This window comes from Apodemus sylvaticus, chromosome 14, assembly GCF_947179515.1.
Source record: "Apodemus sylvaticus chromosome 14, mApoSyl1.1, whole genome shotgun sequence".
Classification (NCBI taxonomy): Eukaryota; Metazoa; Chordata; class Mammalia; order Rodentia; family Muridae; genus Apodemus; species Apodemus sylvaticus.
In genome coordinates this window covers 47,909,024-47,921,555 of record NC_067485.1, presented here as the reverse complement: position 1 = coordinate 47,921,555, position 12,532 = coordinate 47,909,024, and the positions used below count along the sequence as shown (strand labels likewise).

At 39.8% G+C, this 12,532-nt stretch overlaps 1 protein-coding gene across 1 annotated transcript in view; it reads left to right on the top strand.

Annotated features, from left to right (window-relative positions):
• Vps41 (VPS41 subunit of HOPS complex) overlaps positions 1–12,532 on the top strand; it is a 163,892-nt gene that overhangs the window by 13,104 nt on the left and 138,256 nt on the right. Inside the window, exon 3 of the mRNA XM_052156691.1 lies at positions 9,631–9,735. Coding sequence (XP_052012651.1) covers positions 9,631–9,735 — 105 coding nt within the window. The remainder of the gene's footprint in view (positions 1–9,630; positions 9,736–12,532) is intronic.

Below are 12,532 nucleotides of genomic sequence, written 5' to 3'. Positions count from 1 at the left end.
GATCTGGAAGGAGTTGGAGGAGGGAGAACTGGTCAGCATATATTGCCTAGAAATTCTTTTCAGTTAAAAAAGCAACAGTGACTGAAGGGACTGTGGAGCAGCCTGAGGGGTTGATTGTATGCCTTTCACTGTTAGGGATGCTTTAGTGATCTGGTGTTCTTTTGGAAAGGGTTAAAGTTAGGCCCTTGAGAGCCCCTGTATCAACCAGAAACAGTGACTGCCCCAACCCCTGAGTCAGAATGAGAATGGTTTGATTCTTGGGCTGTATCCACAAAATGGCAGTAATTGAAGAAGCAAATGAAACCTGTTTAGCTTTAATTTTGACTCTGGGCCTGCAGCTATATAGCCTACTCATTTCACCCATCTAATTTTTAGTGTTAGTCTAGTAACAAAGAATGTTTCTCCAGAGATATCTCTATCCTTACACCCAGAACTTGTGAATATGACCTATTACAGAACAAGGAGGAGATAAGGTTGCCAATCAGCTGTCTTTGTGATACAGAGATTCCTTGAAACTTGTGGGTAGGAACCACTGTGATCATAAGGGTCTTTATAGGTAGAACAGGGAACCAGGAGATGGTGTGGTGTGGTGTGGTGTGGTGTGGTGTGGTGTGTGTAGTGTGTGGTATGTAAAGTGTTGTGTGTAGTATGTCGTGGGCCATGGTGCGGTGTGTAGAGTATATGTGTTGTGGTATATAGTGAGGTGTGGTATATAGTGCAATGTGGGCTGTGCTATGTGGTATGCTATGGTAATTGTTTGGTGTGGCATGGTGTAGCGTGTTATTTGTGTAAAGGAGCCTGCGTGCTTTTGAAGCTGGGGATTTGAGCCGCTTTTAGAACCTAGGAAAGGCAAGGAAAGGCTTCTTGCCTCTAGAAGACTCCTGCCCAGGGTCATTTGCTGTGAACTTCCTACTACTGAATTATAAGACAGATGTGCATTGTTTTAAGGGGCAGTATTTGTGATCAGTTTTATAGTAGCAATAGGAATCTAATGCATTAACTAATTTGGTTGAATGACCTTGTCCTTGCAGTTCTAACATGTTTATTTTATAGTTTGGGGAGTAAAATACATCCAAGCAAGGGAAAAACATTCTGGAAACACATAGTACTTAAACTGGTTATCCTGGAATGTATGGGAAACTGTTGTAAAGATACAGGTATCTTTTTGATGACTCTCCTCAACTGTTGTTTAATCATTTCATTTACAGTTGGGGGGCCAGTCTGCCCTGCAGAGGTTTGAAGCCTCTGGTAGCAGACTGTGAATGCTTTGAGGCATCTTTTCACCCCAAGCTGATGGTTTGTTTATAAATATAAAGGTTGCCACTCACCTGTGCTGTCCTGTTTCTTTACTTTACAATGTGACTGGTACCTTCAGGTGGACCAAATTGATCTCCCATACAAAATGAGGGAGAGATTGGGGCGGGGCCACCCCTGAGAGAGCTTGAAATTAGCCTGTTGTTATCATTTTTGGCACCAAAGGACTGAGGTGTTTGGACGTGTTTTGCTTTGTGATGAGATTTTAGGAGAGGATAATCTATATGGTCAGCAATACCTCCTCTCCTTTTCCCATTGGCCAGACTCACAACTGTGTTTCAAACTATGTTTGAAAACTTCTGGTTTTCCTCACTGATGTTCAGGATCAAACCCCAGGACCTGAGCAAGCTAACGAAGTTGTTGAGAACTGCATCTGGAGCTGAGGTCAAAGGCGATGCGTCAGTGTTAGAAATAGTCTAGAACAAAGAAATAATTAGAGTGCAAGCACTTCTCTTCATTCGATACTATATTCTGACAATGTTCTAGGATGTTAAATTCCAAGAGAGGATATGAGTTCTGCAGCTTAAACTTGGGGCATTCCACACATTATTGGCAATACTTTCAAAAACTAATGTTCATTGGATATTAATAGATACTGTACTTTGTATAAGGGTTTTGCATTTAACCTTTACAAAAATTTCCTAAATACACATTGATCATCCCTTTAAAAGTGGGGTAACTGAGGTTTTAAGATACTTGCTCAGTATATGTAGGTTGTGCAGGGTACAGCTGACAGAGGAGATGGCTGCTTGGTTGTGGATTTGAGTAGGCTCTTGGACAACTCACTTTCTCTCCAACCTCTGCTTTTTCCTCAGCTCCCATTTTAAACGATAGCAGTGAAGATTGTTTTCTCTTTAGTTCTTAGGATGTAAACGTTACCTAACGAATCTGCAGGTACCTAATAAAGACCAGTCAAAACAAAAATGTGTAGTAGCAGCAGACCCACGTTCAGCCAGCAGCTTCTAAGGCATTTCCAGTTAGATCTCCACACTCCAAATCAGAGCCTAGAAACCAAAGCAGCTGCAAGCCTTTAATTCTCAGGAGCTGCTGTTAACTGCAGCTCCTGGAGTTCCTCCCTATTACTTGAACACTTCCTTGAGAATATGTTTCATTTATAGAATTTGGGCCCATGACTTTTCTGAATCCTTGGGATATGTTCTTTGGGGTAAACCATACAAGAAGGTGGGCCTCCCTGGGATCAGCTCTGCCAACTGAGATCTCCACACTCTAAAGGAGAGCCTAGATACAAAGCCACTGCAGGCACCAGAGACACCCTAGAGGGCGGACCTGTTACTCTTAGATACTGACAGGGCATGAAAAGACTCAAAAAGAGAGAGAGAGAGAGAGAGAGAGAGAGAGAGAGAGAGAGAGAGAGAGAGAGAGAGAGAGAGAGAGGTCTTTCATTTTATTGTTATTGCTAATTGTGCATGGGTGTAGAAATGGTTTCATTGTGAGAAGTTTTGATGGGGCTGGCAATAAGATGTTTCTATACATATTAAAGAATGTACAGTTAGGTATGTTTGAGAAATAGTAAGTCTCTGCTAAAAAGTGGTTTCAAGGACTTAAATTTGTTATTTTTCATATAACTGAGTGCAAATTTTAAACAGGGTTTTTTTGAAAATTGAATTTGCATGGCCTTTGTGTTCTAGTCTGCTAGAAGAGGGGGAGCTTCATTTTATGAACTCGTATAAAATTCTGGTTTACACTGCCTTCACTCTTTTTGGGGCCTCCTCCCTACTTTTTGTATCTAGGAGTAGCATACCCTCTGTGGCTTCTGTGATGCCTGCAGCTGCTTTGGTTTCTAGGCTCTGATTTGGAGTGTGGAGATCTAACTGGGAATGCCTTATAGAAGCTGCTTACTGAACTTACTGCTTACTGCACGTGGGTCTGCTGCCACTACAGACGGCTGTTTTGACTGGTCTTTATTGGGCACCTGCAGTTTTGTTAGGTGAAGTTCAGAACAATGAAAAGGCATAAACCCTGCTTCTAAGGATCTTGTGATCACCAGAGGATATTGGGAAGAAAGGAAAAGAGGGTTATGTTGGCTTTAGTGGCGGAAATTGTCCACCCAGATGGCATATCTTGAGATTGGGGAGGTCATTCCGTAAGGCTGTGAGGAAATGAAAAGCTTATTTGCTTTTCTCATTCTCTTCCTCTTCTATATATTCTTATCACTTTCCCAATATAAAATAAATGATGAGAGTCGATCCTGTTTATGGTGTGTGGCTTAGGGCATGGGAACCTTCACCTGATTTTTTTTTTTCCTTGAATTGAACATGAAATTCAGATACTACAGGGCAGAGGAGAGAGCGGGGTTTATGAAGACGGCCTGGCCTGTGCATCTTAAGCAAGGAGAGCGCGGGGTTTATGAAGACGGCCTGGCCTGTGCATCTTAAGCAGTGCTCCTCAATTATCACAGACTCGAGTGCTCCTCCCTTTTCTAGTTAGAGGATCTGAGGGAGGAGAGAGACTCCAACGCACATGGATTTTGATTCCGTTGATGTGTTCTAAACAATACTGAACAGTTTTTATTTTTGTAAAAATAACATAAAATAAAATTTATTTTATAGGAAATGCAATGTTTGCTTGTTTTAGAGTGTATTGGCCAGATATCAGAGCAGTGATCCCTTCCCCCACTTTAACGTAACACAAATCGTGTTATCACCTGCATCCTGCAGATTAAGGATATGAAGCTTGAAGGAGCTTACTATTTGATGTGTATTCTTCAGTTTTTTTTCCCTACCAAATGCATATATTTTAGAGAAAAATCCTGAGAAGCATCAGGAGAATACTTCCTGTGAATGGTGCGAATGTCTACAAAATATTTTATCAGGAGAAACTTATTAAGCTGGTATCTAACGTTGGCACCATGGACTATTTATCTGAGTGATTTTGGTTTCTGGGACTGTCTTGTTCAGTGTAGGTTATCTCACCCCGACACTGACCCCTCCCTGGAAACCAAGAATACCTTCTCTCCACATGTCCAGGATTTTGGCCACAGTGGCTTCAGGCACTTATAGGGCAAAAGAACCATCTGATCGCAAGTTATGTATCAGTGTTTTATGTTTTTAAAAATAATGTGTAGATACGAAGTCATGGAGACCTTTCTATACATTTGAAAAAGCAGACCTGACCATCCAGGTTAGTTCACCAGTTCCAAAATTTAGTCTTTTTTAAATGATTTTTCATATTAGCAATGTTGCTTAAAATATGAAAAATTTATGTTATTTGCATTCATGTAAGAATGTAATTGCTTATCTATCAACAGCCTGATAGAAAGATATGCAAGCAGCTTTGACCACAGTGTTATCTTCATGTCAGTTTCTTGAGAAGTATGGTCATTGAGGCAGCTGTAATACTTTGTATTATCATGGGAATCAGAAATTACGCTTTCATCTTCATTATGCAGTTTTCTTGTTATATTTTGGCACTGTAGAAGGCACTATGAAGTCATCCTTCTTATCACATGCTCATTTTTGTGTATAAATAAAATGCTGCTTCTGTAAAAGAAGTATAGCACACAGTAGTTAACAGTGCCCATTAAGGTGACTCATTCATTTTGCTCATTTTGCGGAGGGTCGTTAGAAAGCTAGCGAAGGCCTGAGCCCTCGACTGGCTTGGAGCTTGACCTGTAGTGTCTTTTCATAAGTCCCTTTCCTTACCCTAAGTCCCCTCTACACCCTCTGAAGTGTAGCGTACATTTTTAAGATCCCTGTACTAAATTTGAAGGCGTCCTGTGTTGGGAGTGCACATGTAGAGATAACTGTTTCAAGTAAATGTCTCTGTCTAGTAATGTATGGTCTTCATTTGTTTCTGCCGCCTTTGTTTATAATACTCTTTGGAGGCAGTTAGAGCCGTCCCTTCAAATATTTCTTTTTGGTTTTGAGTTTCAAGTTGTGTTTTGATTGTTATTAATTTCAGTGATGCTTTTAATAATTTCCTTATTTGCATATGTTCTTCATTTCCTTTAACAAATTATAATTGGTCAGAAATATTAGCTTTTTCATGCATTTTATATGGAGTAAATTATTGGTAATGAGATAAAATTTAAAATGCAAACATTCTGAAATTTAAATGTTCTGATATTGGATTTTGATAGTTATTTTTTTATATTGAACTTGTAAGAATGAGTACAATTTTGAGTATTTCAGTTTTCCTCAAGGTAATTAGAGTTCTAGACAGAATGTCCTAGAGGAAGCAAACCTTTATTTTAAGCTTTCCTACCCATGGTTGATTATTGATTTACTTTTTATTAACACTTGGTTTTTACTGTGGAAATTCAAGCTGCATGAAAACAATTTTTTTCTTTTAACGCTGAAAAATTCTTTGAGGATGTTACTGCCTTTCTATTGTATCCCGTTTTTAAACATTAGGTATTTATTAAAAGGATTTGCCCCTAGTCAGATGTAGCTGAGGACAGGAAACTAGGTAAACCACTCATCTGATTGAATTTTCTAATGGTTAGCGGAGGTGTCTTGGAAGGGAAGCTGTGCTGGAAAGGCCATCTGCACAGAGCGATTATGGCGATTATGACTTGCTGAGTAGACTTTACTCAGAGGTGCTTTTACTAGCTTAATCTGGGCTTTCTGTGATAGTTTACCTCTTGAGTATATTTTATGTCAATTTTGGTTTCTAAAGTTAAAATTGAATTTAATAAAGAAGTAGTATTCTGAAATAAAAATGTAATTTCTGAATAAATAGTACAAATCGAAAATGTAACTGTTGACGTCCCTGCCCTTAGTAGGTTTTTTTATTTTGAGAGGATCCTGCTAAGTTAACAATGTTGGTCTTGAACTCAAGTGTAGTCCAGGTAAACTTCAAATCTGCAGTATCCCTCCCTCAGTTCATGAGTAGCTGGGGTCATAGGTCTGTACCACCAAGCTCAGCTAACTTTTTTCTGTTCCTCTGTAAGTGAAATTCATGTCTTTATTTGGAATGCAACAGTGGTGAGCTGTATAAAACATATTAACACGCAAAACAAAAATATTGACAAAATTAATACAGGGTGGAAATGTAGAATCCATTAGCTAGACAAAATGTTTTCTTATCCACGGGTTTTTAATGATGAGAATACTGCAGTTGATGCAGTGCTGGTCCACAGTCTGGAGGTGCCCTGAACATACGTCCCCAGGGCAGTCCTCCTCCCAGAACGCACTGGCAAAAGGAAGGGCTGCCAGTGCTTCTCACAGAGAGTCCCTTGATTTGTTATTTCCTAAACTGATTTTCTCCTGTTAAGTTCAGAACTCTGTAAAAATGGCCCTGAGATGACATTTATTTTCTGATAGTATACTAGAATTTCATAGGATGGTTTAAGGATCTGTCTTTAATTAAAAGTGCTATCCACTTAGTACCAATCTGTGTTTGTTGAGAAATTGATTCCTTTTGAAGGAAAGCTGCAAACTTTTCTTGTATGGGTAAATGTCACTCTATTCATATCTTCACTTAGCTGCAAGTCAGTGTGCGTTTTGTTCCACCAGGTTGTCATAGTAACACAGTTAACTGTCATCTCAACTCAGACTGTTGATGGTTTTATTTGTAGGTTTCTAGGATTATTAAAATTTAACACAATTATTGATTTGTTTTTTATTAACACAGTTATTTACCATGAAAGTTCAAGCTGCACAAAGGTTATTTTTTTCTGTTTAAATTTTTCCCCCAAAATTAAAGTGAAACTAGATATTAAATCCTTGTGATTAAATTTTTTTTATTTAAAATGTAATATAGACTCTTCAGTAGCAGAATAACCTCTGAATTGTAGTTCTGAGTCATTTCCTATTTTCTTTCTTCTGACAAAGAGGCACAAAATAAAAGCCTTTAAATTCACCTTTAGCTTGCTTTTAACTAAACATAAAGGATACCTGTCAGGAAAGCGTGAAATGGTACATAAGATGCCCAATACTGAGTTCTTACTTTATATATGGCTTTTGAAATCTTGTGGGAATGCTTCACTGAGCTGTGTTGTAAAAGTATTTATTTTCATATATTTATGTGAGAGAAATTACTTAGTTTTCACTTATAAATAAGGCAGCCAAACTTTATTTACAGTAAGCTTATCTAATGGTCCGTGGATGAGTGCTTTTATGCAAAATAGTCAGGAGGCCAGAATTAACTTTCACATTGAGTGCACATTTGATGTCCACACTTGAGCAACATGTGGCATCTTATTCTAAGGGCTGCTATCCAGGATTCAATTTGTATTTAACACATTTACCTCAGAATACACAGCTCACCTGTATGACATCTCATGTTTCCTTTAGAGCATCTTTTTCTTCCTGGGAGATGCAGAGGGTTTATTGGTGGTGTACTCTTCCCTGCATATTTTTAAATACTTGGTTAATTAGCTATGTCATATTACATGTTAAAATAGATCAGTTTGGGGATGTTACAACCTCTCCAGTCTGGACTGATTAAAGTGTCTTTTCATATTCCAGTGGGATACTGTGTATATTATTGCTTTTAGTTCTTAGTCATGGAAAATTAAAAGTATGTGCACCATCATTGGTGGACCTCAACAGCTGGCTCATTACTGCTCATTAGTGTTCATGAAATGTTTCTTATAAATATTAATATTCTTGTAGCCACATGGTGCCCCTCCCTCTTAGTTTACATACTCTGTTATTTACATCCTGTGTCCTCTGCTCCCATACTGACCCACACAATTAGAATATTGAAGAAATGAAGTGAGCATTCTCTGAGGCTAGGCCTAAGAAAGCATAAGGCTTTACCTGGTTCTCAGAGTCTTTCATAGTGGGGGAAACTGAATACCTCTGAGATACTCAGGCAGGTCAGGAGAAAGCCCATGAGTAAGGAAATGATTTCTCCCACTAAAGCCAATTTTCCCACCTTGCCAGCCACTGCATGAGCCTCATGCCGTCTTTTCTTAGAATTTCATTCATGAGCATAATGAATTTTCATCATAGACTTCCCCTTTCCCTACTCCCACTCCTTTTCCCATCCTCCTCTCAAATTCATTTTTGTGTGTGTGTGTGTGTGGTATGTTTATGTGTGTATAAAACCAATTGAGTCCAATTATTATTGTACATAGTATTGTACATAGTACATAGATAGGGCTGACTTACTTGGGCACGAACTTACCAGACAGCTTGCCCTCGAAGAGTACGGACTCTCCCTGTCAATTGCTATGGACTGCTTATAGGTCTTCTAACCAGGCCTGAGTCCTCATGAGCTATCCTCCATTCATGCTGGAATGATAACTGGTGTGGTCTTTTACAGGCAGCTGTATTGCTGAGAGTTCATGGGTACCATATCCATGCCATGGATGTGGTGAGATGAGACTATATTGCTTAAGGTCTCCTAGTCTTCTGGGTCTTAAACTTTTCTGTACCATTTCCTGAGACATTTCTAGAGCCTTCGGGATAGACTTACCTGGGCACTCAGCAGTTGGTTATTCTCTGCACTACGCCTGGTTGTAGTTTCTGTAGTCATGCTCTATCTGGTGTGAAAAGATGCTGCTTTGATGTGGGTGGGTTAAAGCTGCACTTAGCTGTGGATATCAAGAAGGTAGTTGGAAACTCTGTCACATTAGTAAACTTTTGTAGTAGGTTCTCCTCTAGAGAGTGCAGTGACCTCTCCAGGCACAGGTTCATGGATAGGTTTATTGTACCAGGCATGGGTTTCCTCATATGATTGGGTCTTACATCCAATCACATTAGCTGTTGACTACTCCCAAGGTATTAATGGCATTAGATGCACTACTGGGCATGTTTCTGGGCCAATTATTTTGTAGTTTACAAGAATTCCAGCTGAGGAGGACTGTTAACTCTTATAGGTATCCTGGATTTATTGATTTTTGGTTATTATTGATAGTGATTACCAACTTTATTCATTAACCATGCGGATGAAGAAAATCTTAGGTACCAACTACATACAGTAAAATCGAATATACAGGTATTTACAATATAGTAGTAAGTTCAAAGTTTTCAACTTTTGAATTTATTTTATCAGAGAAATTTTATATATATATATAATTGACAAAAAGAAACAGGAATATTAAGTTATATCTATAGTTGCAGGTTGGTTTTCTATATTTTGGTTTTTCAAGGCAGGGTCTCTCTGTGTAGCCCTGGCTGTCATGGAACTCACTCTGTAGACCAGGCTGGCCTTGAGCTCAGAAATCTGCCTGCCTCTGCCTACCAAGTGCTGGGATCAAAGGTGTGCTCCACCACCACCCCACTAATAGTTGCAGTTTTTAACAATGAATGAAAGGACTATCTCTTGTTCCATCTTCAGAAATATATTTTGAATCATTCAAAATAGAGCTACAGTAATTATACAGTTCCTTTGTTTTCCATGCAGGAAGAGAGTGAAGAGGAACCCAAACTGAAGTATGAAAGGCTTTCCAATGGGGTGACGGAGATTCTTCAGAAGGACGCAGCAAGCTGTATGACGGTCCATGACAAGGTAATGAGCACTTTAAGAGTATTACAGATGCCTAATGTCTATGTTGTTGCTGTGGCAAAGGTATTGGGTCACACCATTAGTCTATTCTTGAGCCAAACTGCTTATATTATAGTAGTGGAGGCCATGGTTTTATCCATTGTTCTCTTCTCTGCAAGCCTGGGAGTGAGTCTTAGACCTTCCAAACATGGCGGATCCCCACCTCAGATATAGCCTTTGGATTTAGGCTCTGTTGTTTCATTCTGCAGCTGGCCTCCTACCTAATGCCTGTTGCTTCAGATTATATTCCTTTATAAACAGATCCCTATATTTACTCAACACTTTAATGATAATGTCTACTCTTGTTTTTACCATACATTCCCTGCCGTGAGTCCCCCGGCCTCCTCTGGCTGTCATGCCATGGTTGCTGAACCTGAGCTAACTCTCTGCTCTTCTTCACTGATGAAGACTGACCTGGCTTCTTCAAGCATGCTTCCAGTGTACCTCACATCCTTAGAGTTCTCTTAATCACCATAGCCTATTGTGAGAAGGCAGCTCTTTAAATAAAGCATTTAATTGGGGGCTGGCGTGCAGTTTCAGAGGCGTAGTTTATTGTTATCATGGCAAAGAGCATAGTGGCAAGAAGGGCTATGCTGGAGAAGTAGCTTAGAGCTACATCCTGATTCCTAGGCAGAGAGATGGAGCCTGTCCTGGCATGGGCTTTTGAAACCCCCAAGCCCACTCCCCAATGACACACATTTTCCAACAAGGCTATATCTTCCAATCCTTCTAATCCTCTCAAATGGTGTTACTTCTCGCTGACTATACATGAGCTATGAGGTCGGGGGTTGGGAGTATTCTTATTCAAACCACAATGGCGCATCTCCCACTGCTATGGTATGTGCTATGACTAATTTTAGTAACTGGAACTTGATGATCTTTGGCCTCTGCATACTGTCTTCAATTTTTGATCTTCATTTTTACACAAGTATCATTCCTGACTATGGAGTCCCAGTCTGTATTCTTGTTTTCTGTCCTGTGAAACTGCTAGTTATCTTGAACCTCCCAGTCTTCCTTATCCTGCACTTGGTAAATGGGGGACTGTTGTTGTTTTCATGTCTAGACTCTTCTGCCTCCTGGATGCAGTGTGTTGTGTTAAAATCCAGGGCTCTGCATCCCCTTGCACTTAGGCTAGGTCTTCAGTGTGGCCTGGAAGACTCTCTGGGGCCTGGCCTGCTGTGTGACTGAGCTACTCACTCACTAGTCTTGCTTGGCCTGGACTGGGGCAGTGGTAGCACCATTTGTCCTATTCTGCCACCAGCTTATGTGCTGCAGTCTCCTCCTAGCTTCTAGTGGTTGACAGTCATCATTTCTCCCTGAAACTGTTGCTCTTACTGTGATCTGCTCTGCTTTCTTTCACATTTGTTCTCTTCCGAGCCCCTTTGCTGGAGTGGACCTCCCGAGATCTGAACCTGCGGCTTGTCTCTTGACACTTGCTGATTCCTGATGTCTTAATGATTTGGAGCTATCTGCCCTGCTTTCCCCCACTTCCCACTTTCATCCCTGTGTAGTTTTCCGGTGCTCCTTATTAGTTAGCCTTTCCAGCTGGACCGCTTGCCTTTTCTTTTGGGCATGAATTAGATGACTCTTTCATATGGATAAGGCTGCTTATAATTTCTTGTCTCTTGTTATAGGACTTCATGCTGTTGAGCATGAAGTTGCTTCTGCTCTGGCCTTTCTACCCATCTGTGTCTGCTTTCTAATTCTTCCTTCCATGTTTATCACACTGACTCTTGTTTTTTTCTGCGGGCCTTTGAGGTACTGCCATTTTAAACATAGTCTTTAAATATAATTTCAATCTGTTTTCCTCATTGTAGCATAGTCTTTATGGCATGTTTGCTCCTGTTTTCAGTACATTGTACTTCTTTTTTGTATGTTTCATTCATTCAAATGCATGAAAGGGAAAGCATGCTTATCCTTTAGTTAACACCACACACAACTGCCTGACAGTTGGGAAGGGTTGTCCGTGCTGACACGTAGACCATAGACTTTCAGTTGAGGTTTGTATTTTATATTAAGAGGACTCCAATTGAGTTCGTAGCATTTCAGTTTTATTTTGGCTTTGTTTCTGCAATTCTAGGAAGTGAATGCAGGGTATACTAGGCATGTGCTCTGCAACCCAGATGCCTCCTAGACCCTGCATTTCAGTATTTATTTCTGTCCCTGTCTGCACTTGCTATCTGTTTTTAATGAAGTCTCATCAGTTCCTGGAACCCGATTCCTCATGTGTGACTGTAGACTGTCCTAATAGCTGTACGTGGAATATTGTGACACACTTGAGAAAGGGCTGAGCAGACATGCAGTGTGCTTTTTTCTTGGTGATACCAACACCTGCTCACAACCCATCTACTTCAGCTACGGGAAGTTCAGTTGTGCACCTCATAGGTTAAATGTTCACCCTTTGTAAAGCAAGCCAGAGTTCTTTAATTAAACATTAAAGAGGACATTGAAGCTACATTTATGGTTATATATTCTAGATTTTACACATTTTTAGGCAAAACAAAACAACAAAAACAAAGAACAAAAACCAAAACAGCACAAACTCTAATACCTTACTTACTCTTACTTAGGTAAGTAGCTCAAGAATGTAAAAAAAAAATCATTTTCTGAGAATTTCATAAAACGTTTTAATTATATTCACCCTTGTATTTGTGTTTCTCCAACTCTATCCATTTCCAGGTCTATCCCCTTTCCCTGTCAAATTTAGTTTCCTTCCCCAGTTCTCTTTCTTTCTAACTTTCTTTCTATACCTGTCAAAGAC